The sequence below is a fragment of the Nematolebias whitei genome, chromosome 11, assembly GCF_014905685.2.
Source record: "Nematolebias whitei isolate Nwh7 chromosome 11, NemWhi1, whole genome shotgun sequence".
Taxonomy (NCBI): domain Eukaryota; kingdom Metazoa; phylum Chordata; class Actinopteri; order Cyprinodontiformes; family Rivulidae; genus Nematolebias; species Nematolebias whitei.
The window spans coordinates 19,118,227-19,145,728 of NC_056508.1; the positions used below are offsets into that span (position 1 = coordinate 19,118,227).

The 27,502-nt window shown below is 39.9% G+C and overlaps 1 protein-coding gene across 1 annotated transcript; it reads left to right on the forward strand.

Annotated features, from left to right (window-relative positions):
• The first annotated feature begins 457 nt into the window (after window positions 1–457).
• vgll4a (vestigial-like family member 4a) lies at window positions 458–9,109 on the forward strand. Its single transcript, XM_037683971.1, has 6 exons — window positions 458–545; window positions 1,017–1,155; window positions 3,489–3,654; window positions 6,269–6,485; window positions 7,257–7,371; window positions 8,574–9,109. The coding sequence occupies exons 2-6, from the start codon at window positions 1,089–1,091 to the stop codon at window positions 8,771–8,773; spliced, it is 765 nt and encodes a 254-aa protein (XP_037539899.1). The 5' UTR covers window positions 458–545; window positions 1,017–1,088; the 3' UTR covers window positions 8,774–9,109.
• Window positions 9,110–27,502: the final 18,393 nt, after the last annotated feature.

The window sequence follows — 27,502 nt, forward strand, 5'->3', positions numbered from 1 at the left end:
TGACTCATCAACTTTATTTCCCTGTAGCTGTCACAACTCTGCATCGCCCTCCTTCCTAAAAGCTGGCACCGGCGCACGTCTCCATTCCTCAGGCATCTTTTCAGAAATAATGTCGAATAATCGAGTGCCTCCAATGGTAGCACAAAGGGATCAATATTTGTTTTCCCCTTCCATCACTTGTACGTGTTCATCATTTGCATTTGGCTAAAACTAGAATATATGGTGATTATACATTTAAATGTATGTCAGAGGGACCAAAGTGAGAAAAGTGGCCCAGAGCTGCTAATTGCTGAACCTTGAATAATAAATAACCAACTTTAGCCCACATGTTTGTAGGTGCACAGTCACTGAGTTAGGAGGACCGTGTTTACATGGAATAAAAGCAGCTTCGTGTTGTTTTTATGTGTATCCGGTTGGCTCGCCTGGTCTGGCCGCTAGGGCTGCTCGGCTCCTCTTTGTTTGATGCCTCCTCCTGGTGAGAAACCTCAGAACAAACTAACTGAGCCAACGACATCGTTGATGTAACCCCATTTATTTTCGAACAAGTAAGTACAACTTACTGTGTGTGGATGTTTAAAGTTCAGCTAAGTGATCAAACCAGTATTTGGCCTGACTGCCGGGCGAACCACTTTCTTTTAATCGAAGAAGTTTGAGAAATGTTGTGTACTCACCGAGCTAAAGTTAGCCTTTTACTTGCTAGATGTACTGACCTAAACGTATACAGCCATTAGTTTTAACGACTATAACTGCGTTGTAGTGTACCGCTACTATACATTTAAAGTACAGCTACTATATATGTAGGTGAAACTACTAGCTTGAGCAAGCTAACGTTTTTAGCTGCTAGCTCAGTTAGTTAGCAGCGCTGCTAGCCCGTGTTCGTCGTAGTAAGGTGTCACTCAATATCCCTCTCGTTTTCTATGTATTTATTACTGTTTAAGGACCATTAATGCAAGCAAAATTCACGTTATTATTTTTATTTTTGTTCGCTAACTTGTCTTAACTGTGTCCTCTTTAAGATACCTGGTTGTTGTCTTTGGCGGTGTAGCATGCTAACGTCCATGTTAGCAACTAGCCTGTGAACGCTAAGCATGGACCTGTTGAACTCTCAGTTCCTGGACAAGATGAACAATAACATTGGGAGACTGCACTACGACGGTCAGTTTACAGACACATTTTCTCTGTCCTTTGCTTGTTGCTTGAGTATAGTTTACAAAACATTGCATTTCTCAATGATAATGTTTCTGGTTTGGTTAATCTCAGTGGTCTGGTGATGACACTTTTTATTTTATAGCTTCAAGTTTAACACAAATTTTGGCTTCAGATGTTTATTAACTGTCAGGTTCTTGCACATGACTCACCCTACAACCTGTTCTGCATCTAATCTCTCATAGCCTGACTTTAAATTCAGCAAAATTACAGCTAAAAGTCTTAAATGTTGCACTTTTTTCCTTCTAAGTACATAAAACCAAGTTTTATATTTGATGCATTCACATGCCTCACAGCAAGAAGGTCCTGGGTTCAATCCCCGGTTGGACCTGGGGTCTTTCTGTGTGGAGTTTGCATGTTCTTCTCGTGCTTGCGTGGGTTTTCTCCCACTGAACAAAAACATTTGCCTGTTTAAGTAAAGGTTAATAAATAAATAAATTCTGTTTATTGATCGTTTATTTACATCACACTAGATAATACACTAAAGGTGTTACATTTTAAACCATGTGTGCACACTCTAAAACGTTATTTTCTGTAAAGTTTTTTTTTTTTTACTACATCATTCAGTCTTCAAAATGTCAAGGCCTCTTTGTAGCAGAGAATTAATTGGTCTTATAGAGTCAAAATAATTTTGCCAAAGAAGTACACTGCATAAATTACATAAATTATTTGGATAATTTGAGGTGATTTAAGTTTCTGTATTGTTTCTCAGTCTAGGTTTTGCCCAGAAGTTGATTCCCTTCTTGAATGCTGAACAAAATATGTCTGCACTGGAAATATTAAGTATTTAATCTAATGCATTTAGTTGCTTTTTCACTATAAAATGTGCCTAAATGGCCTTGCACCCTCTTATCTCTCTGAACTACTTGAACCATATGTTCCTTCTCGGGTGCTGAGATCAGCTGATCAGCTGCTTTTGGTTGTACCAAAAACCAGGTTGAAGCTCAGAGGAGATCAGGCTTTTTCAGTCATGGGCCCTAAACTTTGGAACGATCTGCCCCCAACGTTAGACAGGCCACTTCACTTCCTGTTTTTAAATCTCGTTGTTTTCACTGACTTTTAATAGTGTGATGTGATTTAATATTTTATTGTTGTGTTATGTTTTTCTTTTGACGCTTTTACCGGTAATTAAATTTTTTGTTTTTCATTAAATTACTGCCATTTTATTTATTCATCTTTATTTAACGAGGCAAATCCTATTGAGATCACAGATCTCTTTTATTGCAAGGGAGGCCTGGGCCTGAAGGCAGTCTAACATGCATGTTTTTGGTCTGTGGGAGGAATCCGGAGTACCCGGAGAAAACCCACGCAAGCACGAGAAGAGCATGCAAACTCCACACAGAAAGACCCCAGGTCCAACCAGGGATTGAACCCAGGACCTTCTTGCTGTGAGGCAACAGTGCTAACCACTGAGCCATCGTGCTGCCATTGATTTTTTTTTAGTTAAGCATTATGGTAACAGCTGCCGTTTTTAAATGTGCTTTATAAATAAATTTGACTTGACTATAATAACTTTGGGTGACATGGCCCTCAGCCATTTTTTTACTTGTTTCTTTTCAATAGTTGCTTTATTTGCATTATTGACTTAACATTAGTTATATTTATGGCGTCCTTATTTATTTTTCTTGTGTGCATCAGACTGAAATAACTAGTGTTTTTTTATACAAACAATCTTATTAGAAACCCGTTAGTCATACGTGAAACACTTTGACTTCTGTTAAAGCTTCTGAAAAGTGGAGTTTATATCAAACAATTTGAAATGCAGTAAGATACTCAAATGAGTAATTATTATTAGAGGCAATTGTCCCTGTTCTCATTACTTATGGTCCCTGAATTAAAAAAAAATCTTAATTAAAACAAAAATTTCACTTCCTACTCTGGGTGGGCTGAAAAAAATGTTTTCTTGTAGCAGCATTAGATTGTCAGTTTCCATTTGTTTAGTTTTACACAATATGCCTCGATTTGGCACGAGGATTAAAGGTATCTTGTCTGCTGTGCTGTTCATATTAGTTATATGCATAACTATAACTATGTGTCTTGATTGAACATATTTCCTCTTTGCTTCAAATAGACTATATTAATCACCAACCAGAGCAAATTCAATAATGCAGAGCTGTTTGAAAATACTTTACATACCAGTATGTGGTAAAATCTTACACGTGCAATTGTTAAACAGTCTAGTAGTTAACTGTATTATTGTTATACTGATACTATGGCCCTCTAGCTGCAATGTGCTGATGGTTAATTTAATTAAAATTCAATCCACTGCGGGTCCTCTCCAGATGAGTCCAGGATCCTGTACCCACCGACTGCTGTGTCCACCATAATAACCGGGCCTCCTTCTCACTGTCCAAACAAACGGAAGTATGGAGAAGAACAAATGGAGGACAGAATCAACTGTGATGAAGACCACGTGACTAAAATGAGCCGACTGTTCGCCACTCAGTTGTAAGTGCATTTATGAAAGCCTCTGAACTACTTTGTTTTTTCCATGTAACCCGTCTCTGACATGTTAGTTTAACTTGGAGTGCGAGTTTAAAGAGTCTAAACACGCCCGACTTGAGCTACACAGTTTTGATGGCATCTTTTCACCTTGATGATTTAGAGAGCTCCACGGGAAATTCGTCCTCCTGGCTAGTACTTCATGTACAACCCTCCCTGCAGGCAGGTTTAGTATTCGTGGTGTGTTCAAATGCTACTTTTTGCCAAGCAGCTAGCACCATAAGGAGACACAGCAGGGATCCTCGCCTTCGCTGCTAATTCTTGACTTCGGTTTCATGTACATAATGATTTTTTAGGAATGGAAACATTTGCAAATCTTATCTAACGGAGTTTGACGTGCTCACCATCTGTTTGTGGTCTCAGCTGGCTCTTCGTGAACGTCTGTGACGAAACATCTCAGTTTTGATGGTACAGATATTTCCGGAGATGATTAAAGTTTTAGTTCTCCGTTTTCAGCAGGTTTCTGTTTTTGTTGCTTCACTTTGAGTTTTGATTTTATACTTTTTTCCTGCTGACGCATTATGAACGAACATTTGTAATCATGTTACAACTGGAATGCCAACGAGCATCATTTTATTGTTACCTTTTTATTACGATGTAGCTAGCATAACGTTATTAAAGTGTCAGTCCTTGAGTTTTAAAATGTCTCGGCTTTGACAAATATACATGAAATGAAATTAGTAAATGAGTAAATTAAAAGCAAACAGATCACCAGAAGACATGTTGTTTAGCTCAAAAATCACAAATGAATAAAACCTACAGTCTTTTAATCCTCAAACTTTTATGTCAACATAATTTGGTATACTTAGGGGGACAAGTCAAAATTAAAATATTAAGACTGGTCTGTCAAATTGTCTCACATTACTAAAAACGAGTTTTTTAAATGGAGCCCAACCGATATGGAAATTCTGGCTATCGTTGATACCAATACTGGGAGGGGAAGCCGATCGCCAATAATTGATGTAATGACTGAAAATATTTTAGCTTTGGTCACCCCCAAGGATCTAAGTAAACCATGAGTGGAGCGGGACTTGTTTACTTAGCGCAGCTGTTAGCAACCGTGAAGCTAAGCTAATCAGATCCACGCTATACCTAGTCCCACAGTAGGTTTACAAGTGGTGCACTGGTCATAAAACAGTCTTTCTAACGTGTGTTCACATGCTCTGTCCTCCACTATTCACCATAAAGTTATCAAGTGTGTTACATAAATCCATTCAACCTTTATTTATACAGGTTAATCCCATTGAGCCTCGGGGACTCATTTACAAGAGACCTGATAACAGTGGACAACGACAGCAAAAGACAATCATAAAAGGGGCATACAAATTATTTTTTTTTTTACAAATTAAAATAAAATGGCAACCAAAAGGACAGTCAAAAGGAAAAAGTAGCAAAAACCAGCTACATTATAAGGCGGTATAGACAACTAAAAACAGGAACATGTAACATTTATTATAGTTGATTTTTTATTTTACAGATCAGTTAAAATAAACGTACCATGCTCTTTTCATCAAAATACACTACACAGTTGTTCCCTGCTTTGGCTTTGCTGAAAGTGAAACTTAAAATGAACGGAAATGACTTTAAAGTAGTTTTCCTGCGCCCTCTGCTGGATAAATTGTACAATTACGACTGGTTCCAGCATTTTAGGTGTGAAAATTACACGTGTTTATATCGGCGCATAATGGGACCTTTATCACCGATACGATAAGTCCAGCCTGAAACATCGGCCATATCGATGTATCGGTCGGGCTGTAGTTTTAAAATGTCAGCTCAAAAAAATACCACACTGATGATTCAGACTCTTCTGAGGAAGCAGAAATGTTCATTGTGGATGCTTCACTTCAGTACTTAAATACATTTTTATTTAAATAAAACAGGATGATGATCTTTCTACAAGTCAACCATAAAATGTAGCCGAGGTGGCTGAAGGCTGGTTTTTATCAGGACATGTGTAAATACACAGCGTTTATTTAAAAACAAAACATGATTAAAACATTGGAATACAATCATCTCAAAACTCCAAATCATAAAATAATCAGTTCATATCATTAAACGGGCTACTTGAGGTCTGACAGGTGTTTTTTTCCTCGCTGCGTTTCAGTGATTAATAGAATGAGAATGGTCTGACAAACTCTGGAAGAGAAAATCCTCTGATGTGATGCTCTGAATGAAACAAACGTCTTCCTGAATGAGACCGTACAGTCTCCTCGGGCAGCTCTGTTTAAAAATAATTTAACATGCACAAAATCAGCTCGATGAGAAGGAGCCAAACCACATCTGGGCTTTAAATTAATCTGCTTCTAACTGGAGGATGTAGAAAGCTTCCAGTTTAGGTAAAGGACAAATTTGAGAAAAGTGACTTACAACAGGTTAAAAAAAACTCTTAAAGGGGCTTGCTAACGTCAACACAAGCACAAAGGTTTCTTACTAAAAAGGTGGAACTCGGCTGATCTGTTTCATATTTTTTATACATGTGAAACTTGGGAGGATAAAGTGTGTATAAAGAGGCGAAGCTGTGAGGCGACCTGTGTGTTTAACTCACATTTCCTTGTTTAAGGGCCCGTCCCTCCGCTGGAGACAACTGTAACGAGCACTGGAGCCGCAGCCCTGTGGAGCATATTATTTCTCCTAATAGTATCCATGGGAACCACCCATATGCACCCATTTCTGACTACGGCGTCAATCAACCTCTGGCTTTGACCAGAAGCACCAATGACTTTGGAGTCAGCAGAACAGCGAGGTCGGTTGTAAGCGCCACTGTGGAACGGCAGCAGGTACGTTCATTTCGACTAACTCCGTTTGTCGCGGCGGATAAACAGCTTTCTGCTGAATCATTTCAATGAATTAAAACACAATTCTTATGCGACTGCCTGAAAAGGCATGTAAAGCTTGCACTGAAGCAGAGATTGTACCTCACTGCTAGACACACACCAGTAGCTGCAATCCAAGAGAGTCTGTGTCCTTTAAGACGGGTATTAATAATATTTTCCTGTTTTTCTGTAACAAAAGTTATAATTGTCATTTTATTTCAAACACGCTCTGATTTTTTTCCAGATGGCTGAATGTGTTCTTCTTTGTTGACTCGAATAGATTTCAGTAGAGAACATTTTCTGATTCATGTTGTAAAACCAAGATACAAAATGAATGTATAAGACTGTCAGACATTACTTGCATTTATTTTCTTTATATAAAAGGTGTGCTAAGATACTAAAGTGTTATGTTGTACTACAGTTTTTGGAAAAACCACAAAAGTGTGAAAAGACACCAAAATGATATTTCCTTTAAGGCCAGCTTATTTAACTTTGTGTTTGCAATAAATCAAGTTATTTAGGCTATTTTGACATCCCTCTGTGATACAAGTGTTTTTTTCTGTTCCTGATTTAAATGTAATCTCACATTTGTAAGTTTATATGTTCAAAGTCTGAAAGTGTACTTGAGCTTTTTGAGTTTTTTCTCAAAAAGCTAAATGGCAGTCTGTGGCAATCACTGCCATCTCACTGAATCTTCAGCTCTTTACCTGAAGCTCGGTTGTTTGCCTTTTTCAGAATCGTCCCTCGGTCATCACCTGCGCCCCTGCAAGCAACCGGAATTGTAATCTCTCGCACTGCCACATGAACGGCTGCGCTCCCACCCCACCTACAGATCAGAGAAGGACCAATGGTAAGTCTTTAAATCGACAGCACGTTAACGTTGTTTAAACAAAGAGACGAGGTATATTAAGTGGCAAGTAAAACTCTGGAAGCTGATGTGTTCAAGCAGGACAAACGGGGAAGGGCAAGGATAAAAATGCTTTACATAAAGTCCAACAATGTTCAGTGGGGTCATGTGGACGGTTTCTGTTTTTTGCTGAGACATTTCGTCCTTCGTCCAAAGGACTTCTTCGATCTGAGGAGCCAGTTGAGCATGAACTTTGGTGTTTTGAACCACTTTGGCATGACTGTCTCAGAGGAGTTGATGGGGGAGAGGGCGGGCTCCGGAGGCCATCTTAGCACCAGCAAACTGTTTTTTTTCCACTTTGGATTATGCTGTTTGTGGGAATCAGTTTTGTTTGTTGGTGGCTCCTCAGATCGAAGAAGTCCTTTGGACGAAGGACGAAACGTGTTGGCTAAAAAAAAAGAAAAGAAACCGTCCAGATGACCTGACTGAACCTTGCTGGATTTTATACCTGGATTATTGCGCATGAACTTTGGCGCTCTACACAAAACTTCCAGTGATGGAAACCTGCAGATGTTGGTGACAAATAAAACGTGGTCTTTTTCTTAATTTTCACCTGTAATGCAGGGAACTATTTGAGACAAAGTGGGTTTATTATAACGTTTACAGAATCCAAATAATTTGTTAAAATTAAAATAAAAATTGTTAAGCTGCTGTCAGCCTTTAACAAATGAACACCATTAAACTAAGGTTTCCTCAAACTTGATCCTGGAATCAGACAGTCCTCCAGATGTGTGTCTGCTCCAACTCGCATGCTTTAAATTAATTAGTTAGCTTGTCATCAGGTTTACACTAAAGCTATAGAGGCCAGACTGAGAGGGTTTGGACATGTCCAGAGGAGGGACAGTCGGTATACTGGTAGAATGATGTTAGAAATACAGCTGCCAGGAAAAAGACAGAGAGGAGATATATGGATGCAGTTAGAGAGGACAGAGTGAGATGGAGGAGGATGACTCGTTGTGGAGACCCCTGAAGAGGGAAAAGCCGAAAGAATAAGCTTGTCATCATGTTCTGCTGAAGTCTGTTCATTATGCTTCAGGTGTGTGGAGGTGGTAAAACATCTACAACTTTATAAAAAGCTATCAAAGTGCTGTTTGATGATAACTACTGTATATTTTAACCTTGTCCTCCTGCTTGTGTTGTTGTAGCTAACGCCGTATGTGACCCCGTGATTGAGGAGCACTTTCGTCGCAGCCTTGGAAAGAACTACAAAGAGTCCGAGGACGTGTCCAATTCGGTGTCCATAACCGGTTCTGTGGATGACCACTTTGCTAAGGCACTGGGTGATACCTGGCGTAAGATCCAAGCCAGGGGTGGGGGGCGTCAGACTCCAGAGGCTGATTCATAAGAAGTCGGAGGAGAGCGCTCTGTCCATGTGAGCTTGGTGCACTCCCATTCTCACCTCTTGCCAAGAATCAACTTCCTTTAGCCAAGAACAGACATGCTGCTCACCTGGGCCAGGTCAACCTTTTAAAATCAGATTTGTAGCCTAAATTATGCAAATCTCGGCCACACAGGAACAACTTAATACGGTAGTTTTGGGAAAATCTACAATCATAGACTTTAGACCAATTGTCAGGATAAGCCCCCGTCCTTCACCTGAAACAGCCAAAGACATTTCCTGCCTTATCCCATCAGCACAGAAGTCATCTTTATTCAAATTAAACCTCTTAAATTTACAGTACAGTAGTCCCTCGTTTATCACGGGGGTTCCGTCCCCCCCCCTGCAAAATAGGGATAGTAGTACAAGTAGTAGTTTATTTTCGTATATATATATATATATATTATATAAATAAACCCTTCCAACGCTCTTGCAATATTCTAAACAATGTTTCTAAATTTAAACGCTCTAAAAGAGCACAGCATGTCATGATCTCCGCTCAGCCACGCCCACTAGAGTTGCATTTGGGCCTAATAAATCCGGACCCGTACTTAGTTTTTTCCCGAGCCCTACCCGAACCCAACGGATTACCGGTAAATAGTGGGCCGAACCTGAAAAAATAAACTTTTTTGTTTTTTTTAAATGAAGCTTTTACTGCTTTTGTAAGCAAATCAGTTTGACGTGATTGTTTTAAAAATGTAACGAAAGGAAGATATACGATTTATTTTTATTAACAAGTCACCAAATGGATATTAACATACAAAACAAATTGCCTAAAAAATATTTTTAGAGCGAAATTATTTAGAAAAATATAGAACAAGGCTATTTTAATTGAGATATAAAAGAAAGCCATGCAAAATTAAGCTGAGTCATGCTGTCGGCTGATGACGGAGCGATTTAACGTTCACCCGCACTACACCACAGAATAAAACTGGTGTGTGCGTGAAGAATAAATTGAAAAGGCCTACATTCTACAACAATGCTTATGCTAATACTTTAATAAACAGAATATCTATAACAAACAACAGACTACAGGTATCGATAATGGACGGATGGAGGGCTGAAAGAAAAGTAGGAAACTAATTAGTTTAAGGCTTTTCTTTCATCCCTCCATCCATCCAATAACGGGAGTTATAAAGAACAATAACAATGCTCAAAAAATATATTGATGCACAAACATGGACCAAATAAAAAGCGAATATATAAATCTGGCTCAGCTTGTGCCGGGTCATAGGCAGTCATATAATCAGCCACAGCCTCGCTTCTTCGGCTGTGAACCTGCAAAATAAAGCTGGAATTAGACCCCACTTGCCTAAATACAAAATTATAAATGTATTTAAAAATCTGTCAAGAAGTTATTGTGTTGTACTTACATGGTTTTACATGTCATGTAAGAACAGTATTGCGTCCACTGTAGCAGGTTTGAGCGCAGTCCTTCGCCGGTCTGTGCGACCAGCTCCGCTGAAAACTCGCAGAGCACAGATCTCGCCCACTTGGCCAGTTTTGGCTACACGCTTGAGTTTAGTTTCCAAAATCCCAGCAAATCTCGTTCATCGTCCATAGCACGCTTTTGAGTGATGTACAGTGTAACCTGACCATTACTGTGGCTCATCCGCTGCGTTCTCCCACTCTGCAAAAGCACTCGTTCTTCTCTGTTTGGATGGTGGTGATGTGAACGCGCTGCTCGCTTCAGCTTTTAATTTCAGGTGCAACCTCTTCCACCGCAGCTGAGAGCAGGGTGCGAACCTGAGCGTGCACCTGACACACATCAACAGGCGTCATAATTTTAAGTGCAGCTTTGTGCAAGGCGTGGATAATGACTTTGCGCTCCGGTACTTCTGCATGTCTGTGTCGTACAAACGCCTGCTATGGAGAGTGTGTGTGTGAGGACTGGCAGTGTTGCTTCAGTCTCTCATTCCAGAGGCAAACAAGGTTGATAGTGGGATATTTGTCACCCTCCAGTTCTCTCTGCGCACGGTAAAACAGTTCTAGAAATGTGTGACTAAAAAGCCCAACGTGTTGAGGGAGACGTCCATGCTCGCAGCGAGCGTCCATCTTCTCACACTGCTCGTTGTAGACGTCTTGCACTGACTTCAGTGTAATGTACACAGCGCTGAATCTGGTCTCGCCCACCTGAAGTACAATCTCTGATAACTGCGCAGCCAGACCAGATTGTTTTATATATCGCACAAGAGCTTTGGCAGCCGCGATGGTCTCACCTATTTCTGGAGCGCTTTTGGCAAGCGCGTCAGGGTCCAGCCCATGGCGCAGGACTGTGTTCATGAGATGGTCGAGGCAGTTAATCCTCCTGTATGGCTCCAAGGCTTTAACAATGTTACTTCCCTGGTCTGTCACCCATACTTTGTTATTGAGGGAGGTGAGGTTCAGACCAAGTTTGTTAACAAGTGGGCGCAATTTTTCCTTCCCTATGTTTTTGCCTGTTTTAGCGTCTTCTGCTGGAAACACGTCTGTCAGAGTTTTTCCATCTAGTTTAAAGTCACTTCTGATGAAGTGACAGGTGATTGCCATGTAACTTGTTTTCCTGTAGTCGTCTGTCCACATATCTGTGCTCATGCCAGCGTTTCCAGTTGAAAGAGCTTCTTGGAGCGTTTGTATTAAGGCATCTCTGTTTTTTCCCCTCAGCCATTTCTGTGCACATCTTGGAAATTGTGTTGCGGTGTGGCAGGACGGACTCTGCCGAGACACGACCATATGCGGCACCAACATTTATTAACTCTTGAGCCAGTCCTCGAAAACCGTCTCCACTCACTACATTAAAAGGCCCCTTTGTCTTTACAGCAAAACTGGATGCACTTTTCCGTGATGGCTTGCTTGAATCGCAGCGGCACTTTCTGCACATTAACAAATGGACTGTACTTATATAGAGCCTTTCTGTCTTATTGAGACACTCAAAGCTCTTTACAACACAATCTGTGCCTCATTTACCCATTCATACAGCACTCTACTAGATCTATACAAAGATAATTGAACAAATCATTCTAAAGAGACTAATCGGAGCTTTATCACATTCATACACTGACAGGACACACATTGGAGGCGATGAGGGGTTCAGCTTCTTGCCCAGGGACACTTTGGTATGTGACTGCTGGTGGAGTTGAACCCCCAACTCTTGCATTGGAGGACGACTGCTCTAACCACTCAGCCACAACCGCCCAAATAACATCATTGAGCTTTGATTTTCACCTTTTTTAGGACTCTGACATGTCTTCATATGTCGATTCAGTGTTGAGGCGTCAGTCTTTTTCTTGTCATAGCTGAGAGGAGCGCTGCATTTGATGCACCCCACAAATCCAACGCACGCCATTTTGTCAACTACCAGTTTAAAATGGTTTCAAACCTCAGACTTTGCATCGTGCTGGCTTTGAAGAGTGAGTTCTCCTGTTTTACTCCATTATCTCACTCGTTGTGCGTGTCAAGTGCTAGTCCTCAGAAGTGTCATAAGAGGAGCAAAGCAGGGTGGGCGGGGCTAAGCATAATTGTGCAATGCGCCGCCAGCGCTGCTCTTTTCTTATTAACTTCTGCACTCTATTTCTATTCCTCATCAGTAAACCTACTGCTTCCTGCTCCACGTAGATTTACACAATTTTATCTTGTGCGTTCTTATTTAGTTTTCTTTGTGTTGTATGATTCATAAAACCGCATCAAAGCCCAAGACCGGTCCGGCCTGCACATTAATCACATTAACATGGCCCAGCCCGGCCCTAATCCGGGTCGGTCTGTTCTGGGCCGGGTTTGGGTTAGAAATGACGGCTCTAACACCCACTTCTCCACTGCAATCGCTGGCAGGTGGCAGAGAGCGAAGATCATGACACGCTTCAGGCGGAAGCTTCTCCCTGCACCTGTGGGCTGCACACAGGTGCAGCAGGTGCTAAATATTTTAAAATAATTTATTTTAAATAGACAATCCGTGTCACTTGTGCGGCTCATCCATCACTCAGCCAATTGTGTGTCATGTCCAATCTTACTTTGAAAAACTGCGAAAGTCAAACCGTGAAGTAGCGAGGGACTACTGTACTTGAAAATGACAGCCACGTTTGATTTGCACCTTTCTGTTCCTGAGCCTTGATGTAGCAGGTCACCTGTCTCAGGACAAAGTAATGGGTGCAACAGGGGTTTAGAGATTGTGATGAGGCAAATACCCCCCCCCCCCCCCCCCCCCCAAGGCTTTCTGAAAACACAAAATGAAACTATCATGTTGACGGTGAACTGGACTTCTCCACTGTTAGTTTTAGTTTGCTACGTCCACTGTGGCTCATTACTCGCTCCACTAATACCAGTCGTAGTCTACATCTTTCCAGTAGCTGGTTTCTATTATAAGCCTTATTCTATTCTATATATTTACTCAGAATTTATTTTTATCTATAACATTTTAGAAATACTCACTGCTGGTACAGTTTTACTCTATATAAATATATATTTTGTACCTGGTTTTCACGAGTATGTTTGGGTGTTTCTGTTGGCATCGTTCTGCAAGGCGCAGCCTCTGGATAGGTTGTGTTTAACGAACTGCTGAGCTGGATGCTGTAGATGAACACATGACTGAATACAGCTAAATCTCTGCGTCTGTAGTCTGGTTTACTAGCAGTGGCTTTATTTATTCTCAACATGTTGATTGTTTCATGTTGATCTTAGGGAAATTTCTGTGAAAACACGAAGTTTGACGCGGTTCTTTTCTAACGGAGAGGATTTCTCCAGTGCTCTGTTGACAAAGAAGTAAATTTTACTTAAAAACAAACTATTTAAATGCACATGATACTTAAAAAGCCTTAGTCTGTAAGTTGGTAATAACATTCCTGCCACTGCTGCCTGGTTTTTAGCAGTCACTTCAGCTGTGCTTAACAAGTACTGTTACAGTTTTTTTATGTCACGTTGTTGCTAAAATGATCTTAATAACGGAGGCGGACTTAACCAAGTTTCAAAGTATTTTTTCAGTGCAGTTACATTTGTTAAAATTTTTATCTTTTTTGTAAAGAGGTCACTTATTTAACGATGGTCATATCCTATTGTAGTTTTTTTTTTTGTCAAAAAAGTTTGTAAAACTCACCTTTGTATTCGTGTCCTCCATTTTGGAGTTGTTACTCTGTCCCGTATGTTTTGGTTCACACATCTGAGACTATCATTGCGCCGTGCGGAATGACTGTAGGTATTTAGTTTTAGTTTAGTGCGCTCATGTAGAACGGCACCACGCAGTCTTTTTGTAAAAGCTGACTAATTCTCCTAGTTGATGAGTGCAGGAACGCACGGATGTTTGCGTCAAAGACTTTGTGCCGATCAGAAGGATTCCTGCGTCAGTTCAACGTTTCTGTAGGAGTTTGGGATTTTTATGGAACCTGCTTGTTTGACACAAGTAAAGTTTTCACTTCTGTGTTTTGGGGTGTTCAACCTTTATGTGCGTTTTGTATTCACCTGTATCTCAAAGACAATTTGCATAAAAATCCTCTTTGAGTCATAGTTGTAGAAAAATATAAAACACTTGTCTACTTTTATTTGTTTGGAAGAAAATACCACTTTTTTGTACTTTAACCTCGTTCAAATAAATTAATATGAAGTATTTTGTTGTTTTTTTTTCTTCACATTAAATCTAACATTATGCTGTTGCATCAAATTTAGCACTTTGTAGCTTCACTAACAGTCTTTTAGTCTAGTTTGTTTCTAATTTGTGTGTTTTAATGCATTTTTCCCCTTCTGAGCTGGAGCGACGTGTCCAGTTCTTATTGCAGGGTTCAAAGTGGAACTCTGGAATAATGCTCCTTTTTCTGAAGGTTGGAACAAATTAATCAAGTTAAGGAGGTGATTTTTATAAATGTTTCTTTTAAATGACCATTTCTGGCTAAATTGACATAAAGATAGGTCACAGTGTTAATTAAACCTGTCATCTTTTGGCATAGTTTAGTTTTCATTTGCCTTTGAATATCCTTGATGTGTGTACAGTGGTGCTTGAATGTTATTAAAGCCTTTATAATTTTCTATATTTTTGCATAAATGACCTAAACATCAGATTTTCTCACAAATCTTTAAAGTAGATAAATAACCCAGTTAAACAAATGTGACAAAATATTATACTTGGTCATTTATTTATTGAGGAAAATGATCCAATATTACATATGTGTAACAAAAAGTACGTGAACCTTTGCTTCAGTACCTGGTGACGGAGACTCTGGTGGTCTGAGCTGCACAAAAGACAAAACTCCTTGACGCCCTAAAACACGGGTTTAAACACCCAAGTCATCTGTGGATCTTTACAGAGAGCATTTTAAACAGTTTGCATAAAATGTTCAGAACATCTACCAAGAATGGAAAAAGGTTTGATGCAAATGTCTGAAGACCCGACATGAGTCTGAGCACATTTTTTTTTTTTTTTTACATTAAAAAGTTGGTTACTGTTGCACTGACAAGCATCAGCTGACTCATGTCATCTTAGGTGGTTATTTCAGAGGTTTGCAGACTTGAACCTTTTGGATGACCCTCAACAGCTCTGAGGGATCCTTCAGCATCCGTCTTAGAAAATTGTCTGCCATTTGATAAGCAGCAAATATAGTTTGTAGGAATGTTAAGTTCAAGTGAAATTAAAAAAAAAATAGCTACCAGACAAAAGTTCTGCGTTTGGTGTGAGGTGGTGCAGAGATGAGAGAAACTTCAACATCTTATTAAAGGCGTTGCATAATTAAAAGTAAATGTAGTGAACTAGGCCTGATGTCAAAACCTTGACCTTAAGGACCTTATGGGACAGAACTTGTCATTTCATTGATTTGCATCCAGAAATACAGGTTGACCCATCCTGAGACTTTCTTTCTTAAATTAATCAAGTGAAAGAAGACTACTTTCGATTATCATTACTATTTTACAAATGTTTGATAATCAAATTGTGTTAGTTCAAACAATGTTTAAATGTTGAAGTGAACTACTCATTTTTATTAACTGTGAAACAGTAATAATGATTCTTAATCCTCATTCAAAGAAGAAATCAGGTTGGAATACGTTACAGAGTAATGATTCAATTTCTTGATCGTCTGTTTGAAGTGAGCAAGTGTGTAAGTTGGTCAAAGTTCAAGTTTCGGTCAACTGCAAGTTTACTGAAAAAGAAATGTCATGTTTAACTTTTACAGCAAGATACTGGAGAAGTGACTCCACGAAGTCTGAGTTCTTCATAATATCTTCTGTCTGTTCTTAAACAATCTTAATCTTTTTCCTTGAATTTTCATAACACCTTACATCACAAAACACACCTCTGTTTTGGTCAATCGACCAATCAGAAAGTCCTCAAATGAACCGGAAGTGACCCTTCTTAAAATGTGCAGCACTTCCTAGTTACAGCAGTTCCAGAGTTCATGAAGGCTGGAATTCAGGATGCTGATGAAAGAAAATCAAACTGAACGAGAGAAGATCTGGGAATTATGAAATTTCTGTTCTGGATGATCTCACGACTCCCGAGGTTTAGCTGTTCTTACGGAGACGCTGAAAGAGTTGAAAGGAGAGCTCTACACCAACGCTGAAACTATCATCTGCAAAGGTAAAAGAGTTGATCTCAACCAAGCGTGCCGTTGGGCCAAGCTGGAAAAGAAGGAGCGTGCATGTTTCTGGTTAAACAGACAAATTCCCTCACACATCTCTCTCAACTTAAACTTCATTTCCCATCTTTAAAATTCTTCTATCTGCTAAAAATCATTACAGATATTTTTAGAAATGTCTGAAGCAAAGTTTTTCAGTCACCGCCGTGTGGTTGACGTTTGTTGTTCTGCTGGAAGTGAGAAAACAATCGCCGTGTAGTTTACTTCCTGTAAAACTGATTAATAAGCTGTCGTTATTTTCAATTTTGCCAATTAATGTAAATGTGTGATGTGTTAAACTTGATTCTGTTAATAAATGACCCACTGTCGTTGGTGAGTCAAAGATAATTAACGTCTCACGTCCACATTTTATTAAATTCAGAGGCACGTTATTATACAGTCCAGAAAAATGAAAGAATCCGTTTTATCTATGAATATATGACAGCATATGTTCATCTACATAAACATAAACAAATTATCTTGGGCCAGTCTCTTAACACAGTGGTTCTCAAACTGGGGTCCCTGGACCCCTGGAGGTCCATGAGCCGGTGCTTGGGGGTCCGCAATATATATATTTTAATTTAAAAAAATTTTCAAGCACAAAGGTGTTTAAAAACTTGTTAAAATACACCAAAATGCAGGAAATCACATCTACTTTATTCAAAATGTTCTGGGGGCGGAGCTCCAGAACTCCCCGCCCACTATTTGTATTCCAGCATTGATCAGTTTACAAATCAAGCTCTGTTACTTGGTCTGACTACTGTTGTTATGATTCTACTCAGTTTTATGTTAAAAAGAGTTTTCTGTAATAATGTGAAGAAGTGGGAATATATTTATGTTCATTGAGTGAATGGGTAAAGTTTTAGAGTGGTTTTTGATTCTGTTTTTTTTTTCTCAAAACTAATTTTTGGAAGTTGAAATTAAACATTTTGTTAATTAAGTGCGTCTTGAATGAAAAATACCCCATGTTTAAAAGTATAAAAACTGTGTTAACACTTTTAAAGAACAGGTCTTAAATATTTATGTTACACAAATATTTCCATTGCATTAAAGAGACAAACTGAATAAAACTACTGAATAAACATGAGGGTTATGAGGGGCTCCCTGAACCCAAAAAGTTTAAGAAACCCTGTCTTAAACACAAATCTGTATAAGTCAGTCAACAATTTGGTGTGCCACACATTGGTGCTCCAGCATCAATGTGTGGCATGGAGGCTGCACAGCTGCAGAAAGAAAAGCTTTGCAGAGAGTGGTGAAGGCTGCACAGAAGTCTGTTGGAGTCAGTCTCCCCACCATCACGGACATTTTCACCTCCAGATGCAGGAAGAGGGCCACCTGCATCATGAAGGACCCCACTCACCCAGCACACACACTTTTTGCCCCACTCCCCTCAGGAAGGAGGTTGAGGAGCATTAAGTGTAGAACCACTAGACTGAGGAACAGCTTCTACCCTGAAGATGTTAGACTCATGAATCTCTAACCAGAATAATCACTGTGAAAAATCACATCATGTTGCTGCTGATCTAATTGCTGATTTAATCACTTCTTGGTCTGCTGCCTTCATACATCTCCTCCTACATGTCTCTGCGTGAGTGCAGCTACAGCGTGCGCTCTCAGGACATTATTACCTGCAGTGTTCCCTCAATGAGGACTGAACTAGGCAAAAGGACCTTCTCCTACTCTGCTCCTGTTTCCTGGAATATCTTACAAAAAGATTTGAAGCTCTCGACCTTGACCTTTCTAAGTGTCTTTAAGAATCTGTTGGACTCCTGGCAGGGACCAATGCAGACATGTTCCTGTTTTTAGTTTTCTACATTCGCCTTAGAATCTACCTGTTTTTAGTTACTTTTTTTGCCATCTTATTTGTCAAACAAAAAATAAATCTGTATGCCTTTTCATAACTGTCTATTGTTGTCGCTTTTGTCCATTGTTGTCATCATTCTTTGTTGAAACCAGGTCTCTCTTGTAAATGAGTCCTGGAGGCTCAATGGGATTTACCCGTCTAAATAAAGGTTGAATGAATGATTTGTTTCATGTTGAGGTGTTCATGCGTGCTCATCTGCTCACACAGACTCATGTTCATGTTTGTGCTGATGTTCGACGTAATATTTTTATGCTATTAGTGCTTAGTGTATATTTAGTTGATGTTTTTCTTAGTTCATATCTTAGATCTTATCATTGTTTTTCTTTTACATTTTATTGTTGGATGTAACTGGGACTCTAATTTCCCTCCACCACATGTACCACATGAGGTGCGAATGACAATAAAGAATCTCTGACTCTGACTGACAATTTCCTGCGGGATCAATAAAGTTCTATCTTATAGTTGTGCAGCAGCCAGCACTGCAAACTATAGTTATTGTTTTTTTTTATTTTTAAACAACAATACCAAACTAAAATTTTCATGCTTATTGTGCAGAAAGTCATAATGTAATGATCATTTTGCTGCAGGGGTCACCACCTGTCAGCACGCTGACCGCTCAGGCGAAGCCACACTTTTTGTAAATCTAACGACTAGTGGAGCTTCTGCATCGTGTCCACAGCGAGTCTCCGTTGTCTCACTATCCCTGGACTTCTGTCCCTGCTGGTTATTTAAAAGTTACAGATGTAGTTTTCCAGCACTTAAAAAGCCTGTTGACAAGTTGCTCTCACAACAACTGCATATTTAATGTCTTTCTATTTTCTGCTTATGGCTGTGTGTGTGTGTATGTGTGTGTGTGTGTGTGTGTGTGTGTGTGTGCAATAAATTCTGCAGCCAACTTGGCTTGTTCTGGACAAGCAGCTGACACTAGTTATAGTCTTGTTGCGCTCCATCAGCTGGCTGCAGATTATGTTTGCTTGTTGTCATGGTGACTAAAACCTGCAGCTGGAAGAGTCTTAAATTTAAACAGAGAAAAGTCAAATACGTGAATAATGAGTGAATAATGAGAAGGGTTTGATGGTGATTTAAGTAGGGACTTTGAAAGCAGTTCAACCTCCACATCATCACTGACAGTCTGAATGGAAAGTGTAATATGACTCATAAAGCTGATTCAGTGATTTTGTGTTGGTTGCCAGCAGATGGCAGCATGCAGCTTCTCTATAAGCACTTTGTAATTCTCAGTCCCTGGAGATCAGACAAAGCATCTTCCTCCTGAGACGGTTGATGCTGCATGCCTTTAATGTGGTTTCTTTTTTTTTTTTTTTTTTTTGTAATTTGACATAATTTTGGGGGGATGCTAAATGGATCTAAGAGCCGCAACACGTTTATTTATTATGGAGGTGAAATGAATCGACAACCCCCAGCACGAGATCCCTGAATCTTCTGCCCAATCATCTTTTATGAAACGCTATTGTTGACCTATTTACATATTGGAACCAATGGGTATATTTGAGCTTTTATCTGTAAAGGATATTTAAAATACAAACAGGTTTGGCCAATTTAATTTAGCTGGGTAATATAACAAATCTTTCAAGCAAGAAGGAACAATCCTTTATTTTCCCAGTTTTTTAAATTTATTTATTTGTTTTGTTTTTAATGTTTCCACCCTTTGGGCTCAGATCTGCTCAGAAGCTCCTCCAACAGACCACTGCCTCCACAAGATTAGGCCCAACCATTCAGCAGCCACAATGCCTCTGCTGCTGCTGCACCATGCCTTCCAAGGACGCCCATTCTTGAGGGATTACAAAAGAGGAGATCCACATTTTCTGGCTTTCTCTAAACCAACTCCATATCCCTGCGCTGATGCACGTAGGCCACTATCAGGCCACGTTGCCCGTCCACATGAAACCAGTGTCTTAATCAAGATGACACTTCAGGGTCACGCCAAATTCGGCTTGGCCTCTTCGACGTGTGAAGGCCACAAGGAGCATGACATCTGTGCTCGAAATGGAGGCTTGGTCTCTCCGTCGCTGCCTCTTGTTGTTTCTCAGGATGGACTCGGCTGCTCTGAGACACAGCCAAGACACGCGCATGTCAAACATTGTGCTTCATGTGACAGAGAAGGACCAATGAGAACAGGCTCTGGCCTCCGTTTGGAGGACAAATGAATCCACTTGGATTAATGTGTGATTTTTCTTGCAGGCTAAATGAGAAAAGTGGCCCTCGCGGTGTCACGCATGTCGACACGCATGACCCGAACACGCTGGCGCTGGACAAACGGCCGATGGAGATCTCGTTCATTCGTTTGCATAATTCCAAATTTGTTGTGCCTGAACAGGATCCGAGGCGGCACCCTATATCTCCAGCATCTGTGAGTGCTCATCGTCTGGGGAATTTGCATGATTGCCTGTAGATTATGTGAGCATCGTCATCGTCATTCCCCCTCTCCTCTTCCTCCTACTTTTTTCTTTGCTTTCTTACTTCTTCCTGCTGTGAGGATGCACACACATCCTTGGGCCAAATAATCCAAAATAGATCATACGAGCAACTGGAGTAGATGCACAGGCACAGGAAGCAGCTCACGGGCAAACTTGAGTCATGCTGGCAAGATCATGCACCCTGAGCTGACAGCCCAACACACCCGATTACCAATCACGTCACTTCCAAACAGCAGCTGCAGCCTCACTATAGGTTACGAACAAAGAGTGGAAATATGGCGATCCAGCGCAGATTTGGGGCTTCTTGATCACGGCGTGGATCTGAACGTGCCGTTAAAGGCTGCCCTGATGAGCGTCTTCAGCTCAGGCAACAGTGGCTCATTCAATGTGTCATGTGGATTGCTGGCAATGGCGTAACCTTTGCGGAGGGAAAGGAAGACAACGCGGTCACTCTGGATAACGGTCTCCCAGTGAACAGAAACAGACCCTGTCAGGCCATCTCAGCATCAGTTTTCAGCTGCGCAACACAAACAAACAATCCAACCAATCGCTCGGCACCTCTCCCTCACTTCTTCCCTCCATCACTGGAGACGGCTCCTTCCCGACGAGGCCCCTGCTGTAGATGACACGCATGCTGCATGGATCTGGCAGGATACTATTAATACACTTCTCCTTTACATCCCTCTACTCTCTGCTCCATCTTTGACCCGTTTTGGTGGAAGCGTTGTGGCTGCCGAATCTCCGTATGGTGCTTGACACAGCCAACCGTTTCCCACAGATTTGCATGGCCTTATTGTCATGCTGTTGTATGTTATGGGTTTGTAAATGATTGATTTAAAGGGCCATCTGCTCCACAACGGCACGGCTGCGGTGCCGTTTTGTTGTTCCTTCAAGATGACGAATTACCTTCCAATTAGGCCGAACAAATTGGGAGCTAATATTTCTATTTTGGAGGGACACCGGGTTTGTGATGGCGTGTATTGAGGTTGTTTTGACTGAACAGCAGAAAGATGTTTGAACCGTCTCATTATGAGGTCCACATCACAGCTGCTCGAAGGATGGATGGAGCTCTCACAGCCATCTACGTCCGTCTCCCATGGCCCTATATCTTTCCTTTTTGCCACAGCACCCCCACCGCCATCACCACCACCATCACCCCTCCTCCCCCCACAGCGCCACCCCACCACCCCGTGTGTTTGGCAGTCACACAGTTGGCCATGTGTGTGCTGAGACGTTACATAATGTCCTCCTTTCACTGCACTCCAGATCAAAGAGAACAATCCAGCACAGGAAGAAAGAAAAAAAAATCGCTTCTTGCTGATTTTTCTTCTCTTTCAGCCATTTCATTGTTTTATTCGACTTCTGTAGGTGCAGAGAGGCTGTTCAGCACTCTGCGTTATAACCAGCTCCCCCCTTCAGAGCAACGAGGAATGATCGGAGGTTTACAGTAGGAGAAGGAGAAAAGGCAAATAGCTTCAGCAAGAAACACTTTGTTATCTGCATTCAGGCTGATGTTCCAAATTTAACATAACAAGGTTTGACCGTGTTAAAAAAATGCGTTTAATTGGGAAAAAGAAGTCTATCCTCTTTCAGCTCTTAGGTTGTGAGTATTAGGACATAATAAAATTAAATTCTGGTCTTTTTCAGTTACAGTTCTTAAACTCTTAGCTCTTCTGTACAAAAACACGCAACACATTCCACCATGTTGTCGTTTATTGAACAAATTCAAATACAAAGATCCGTCTAAGTCCATCTCATGATTCCATGAGCTTCTTCTTGTAGAACTAGCAAAACTGTCAAGTAGTCATTTTCTGTATAATTTCATTAGCCTCTCACATGGTTGTGGAGGAATTATGGTCCACCTTTCTTTACAGCATTTTTTTTAGCTCACTGAGGCTTGCAGCTCTTGGTTTTTGCAAATATTTTCTAATTTCTCTCAACATTTCAGTCAAGATGAGCTCTGGATTTTTGAATGGACCATTGCAACACCTTTATTTTTTATTTTTTCACCCATTCCTTTTGTAAAATTGCTGCTGTGTTTGGGATGATTGTTTGGTTGCATCATGACCCAGTTTGGCCCAAGCTTCAGCTGTCAGACAGAAGCTTCAGTCATCAGGGGAGTTCATGGTGACTGCAAGGTGCCCAGGTCCTTTGGCTGTCAAACAAGCCCCAATCATCACTCCTCTACCACCGTGCTTAACAGTTTATTGACAGTTTGTATGACAGTTTTATTAATCAAAAACAAAATGTTGATGTGGCAGCAAAAACATTGCAAGTCAAAACTGAGGAGAACCAGACATGACATGAAGCAAACACAATGCCAGCCTGCAGGTGGAGTGAAAACTGAGAGACTATATTGACCGGGGGGGTGAAGAACACCTGGCAAAATGACCACATGGGACAGGTGAGCATAGGCAGGAGCTGAAAGAGCAGAGACTGACCGAGGAGAAATTAACCGGTGAGGAACTCTATAAAACAAAAAAACAAATAAAGGAAAATAATTCTAAAAATAATGGACACAAAGCACCACCAGAAAACAAAAAAAGACACATTAAAAAGCAGATCCTGACAGTCTGTTGTAACGCTGTGTTTGATTTTCTCCTACCTGGTGCTGTGCATTATGGTCAAACATCTCCACTGCGGTTTCATCCGTCCAAAGAACAACGTTCCAGAGGACTTTGTTTAAATACAACTCTACTAACCTTTAATAAGGTGACCAGATTTCTGAAATTGAAATGTCTGAAAGTGGTGTGAATATTCAATGGGCTGAAACTTGTGCCATCAGAAACCAAATCTGATTTGCTGTTTTTGAAACTGAATGTCACTATACTGAAACTGAATTTAATGGTTTGAAACTGAATTAACTTGCTTTGAAAATTCAGTTTCAATTTCAAAATTCAGTTTTTTGTGTCACGCATCCAGATCCTTCCAGAGTAATCGAACGCAGATTGACTGATCGACGTTTCACATCAGTGAAACTTCCTTTCTCTGTAAAACAGAAAATACATTGCAATCATAAATGAGTGTGTCTCATCTGTCAGGTCTAGTAAAGTAATTTTACATTAGTTCTGTGTCAGTGACGTAAATATAATACATTAATTTTTTGTTGCTCAAGAGTTTTTGGTTGGATCATTTGTTCTTTCAGTTCTCAACACAGACACATGCACAGATGTGCACTCAGAACTCAGACAAGTCACCAATGAAGTGATTAGTGAGTATGTGGTATTCTGCAGTTTAATTAATTTAATTAGCAATTTGTTATGCTACTATAGGCTTAGACTACTGAAGGACAAATTGACCTCATATCCTTAAATGAATTGTTAAAATTGAATAGTTTTCATTTGATACTATTTCCATCTTAACATGTGATTTTTTTGACCTGCCATTGTGTATCTGTTCCTCTCAAACCCAGCTGGTTGAAGCAGATGATCACTTATCCTGAGTCTGGTTCTGCTAAATGTTTCTTCCTCATTGAGTTTTTCCTTTCCACTGTTGCCTTCATGCTTGCTCAAGATGAGTGTTCTGTGACAGAGCAGTCTGCTCCTCAGATAAATAATGTTAAATTATTTTTAAATGAATGTTTGAATGGCACTATACACATAAACTGAAATGAAATTAATTAAAGCATGTACAAACATGACATACATATGTAGAATGTAAACTGTTACAATCCACTGTATTGTTCCCCCAGATGTATTTGTGTACAAGTGGACGATTTCAGTGCACAACGCTGAATGCATTACAAAGTCACAAGTTTGAAATTAATTTTAAATGAAAATAAAAGGTTGACTTTATAATTTAAGGGAAAAAGGTGAATTTAAAACTTTAAAATTCAGAACCACAAGAAAAAGCTTTTGTATATCAGTACGTGGGGTGAAGCTGTGGAATGGTTTAAGCATGGAAATCAAATGTCCAAACATAAAACAGTTTAAAACATCATTTAAGAAGATGGGCCTCACTGCATATCAGTATGGGAAATAATTACGTGTATCAATGTTGTTAACAATTAATGAATTTACCAATTATTACTGCATTATGGTATATGGATCTGAAAGAATTTTAATATGTTAAAAAATTAATAATGCTTGATCATCATGCCATGCAAATATGAATGCATTGTACCAGTTATAGATATGGATATTTTAAATACTAAAAAATAATGTTATAACCAAGTTACCATGAATAGTAAATTATTGGATTGTAATTAAGGTGGTACACTTAAAATGCTGATGTTTGAATAGTTTAACTGAAAGAATGACAAGGAGAAACAGATTGAAATATTTTATTGTTAGTTTGTAGGTGTTCTTGGGTAGCTCCTCAGCCGGTACTGATGACCTCCTGTTAACAAAAGCAAATGCATAAAATATAAGTATTAGTGTGACTAACCTCTGAAATAGGGTGAAAGATGTTTGAGTGTATTGTGGTAGTGTAAAAGTGACTTACCTCTTCTCTTCTTCTGCAGGGTGTTCAGGCTAAAAGATTCCCCGGGGCCTGAGCACTTTTATAAAGTTTCCGGAAGAGACCATTATTGATTGAAGGGGGGGGGAGTAAACTGTGCACTTGAGAAGTTTAATGGTATAAATTTGTATGTAGAGAAACATGTTTTTAAGAGATGTGTTTAATGATTGATAATGTTTGTTAAAGTATTTTGATGTTACAGTTATTTTTTGTGGAAGTTTGTTAATGTTTATATGTAGCTTGTGTACCTTGCTTCATGGTAGGTCTGTTAATGGGAGGGGTAGTTGACTATAAAAGGCTGCCTGTTAGCAACATTTAGAGACTGCTGCTGAGACACTAGATGACTTGTGAAGCAGGGTCCTCTGTTCAATGTTGGTGAATAAAAACCCAGTGCGTCTGCACCTTTTCTCTGCCTCAAATCTCCTGCTTAATCCAGCCACCAACGGCCATTCTAACATGGACGATGCTATAGATGTAAAGAGGAGTGGGTGTAACAAGTTTATACTTCCCACTCCTTTGAATGTGTACTACTGTTGTTGAGTTTTTTTCTGCCTGCTTTTGTTTTGAATTTATTTTCTTTTTATATAGCTTTGTTTATTCTTTTATTATGCTACGTTCAGTAAAGTTAAACTCAAACTCAAATAATTCCCTCACCATCAGAAGTCTTCATAACAGGGCAATCCGCCTGTTGTTGTCAAATCTGTTTCCTCCTTTTAGAAAATGCCGACAAGCAAAGAAAAACACGGCATCTCTACCCACGCTGTATTCCAACCACAAATATTGATTAAGCCAGCCTTTGTTAAAACTTGCACTCCAAATAAGTGCGATGGATATTTTTGCAGAAGTGGTCGTCTTGGTCCATTTTGAGGACTTCAGCTTAGATCCTCCAGCTGTCTATCGCTAGCAGTGTTAGCATTCTCTGCAGATGTGGAAGGAGTACGCTTGATCTCCTTTTTCCAAATTATTGTTTCTTTGTTGGTCACAGTCTGCTTCCAAAAAATCATCCTTCTATAATTCCATTCTAGGCAATTTGGGTAACAGAAAACGGTCAAGTTTTGCATTTCATGCACTTTTCAAATGTTTACAGGAACTTCCGGACTATAAGTGAAAATTGAAGTTCACTTCCTGTTGCTAGATCGGATTTTTTTTGATTTTTTTACTCAATATAATCATTGATTGCTTTTTGAAATTAGTTGTGGTTTGCGAGGAAAATATCGCAACAACAATATTGAAGAATATTAACTTAGATGAAAACGAAAATAATCTGATGTTTTCTTGGGGGTGCTATGGGGGTGCTATGACTTTTCCCGGGGGAGCTATAACACCCCCTAACACCCCCTAGCGCCCCACTGGCGCTGCCGCTGGCACAGCTGACCAAAATCAGACTGCCTGCATCGGACTGAACGAGAGAAAGACACCACTGAATCTGCGGAGTGCAAATATCCAACGTCCAATGTAAAACAAAATTAACTTCACTGTGGCCATCTTCTTCTTCTTTAACGGCGGCACGCTTGGCTCTTCTTCTTCTCTGTAACATTAACAGCAGATCTAACAGCTACAGTAACAGCTGTTGTTGCGCGCAACATACTCACTAGCGCATTCTACCCAGTTATTGTTATAACAGTCTATACACAACATTTTTTGCTCATTCATAAACGCTCAAATCGGGGCTATTTCCAGGGTAAGCTTTAGCTGGGGATAGGTCATCCAAAACGGGGACTGTCTCCAGAAATTGGGAAAATCTGGCCACCCTACCATTAAACAACTAACTGAGGTCTGTAAAGTCTGAGCAGTTTCTTTGAACGTTGCACATTCAGACCATGGTGTGACATTGCTGGTACTTCCACTCCTGGGTAATTGGCAGCTGTTTTAAATGTATTTCACTTGTTCTTTCACCCTGTAGAACAATTAACTCTTAATTGTTTGGAAATTACCTTTAATTCTTACCAAATCGATGATTAGTATCAGATAATTATCTGAGGTCATTGCTGATGTCTTTTGGGCTTGGCATTGTGCTATCACCCACCTGTATGCTCCAAATGAGCAAACAACAAAAAGTCATTGACAAGTGGTGAACTGTGACTATAAGAGCTAGGACTTCAACTAGGATATAATTTTGTAACAGTCCATGATACGCTAATGTAAAAATAACTATGAAGTTGTGGTCCAATTATATCCCTTTATTTTAACTGTCTTAAATCTGAAACTCACTGAACAGAAAGTCTTTTCCTTTTTATTTATCAAGTACAACATCTGACTTGTGGCGTCATAAATGCCAACCCAACACTAAACAGAAAAACCAACAGTTACAACCTGTCTGAACACATAACACATAACCTGAAAGAGTCCACCCATTTCTGTCCCAAGACTA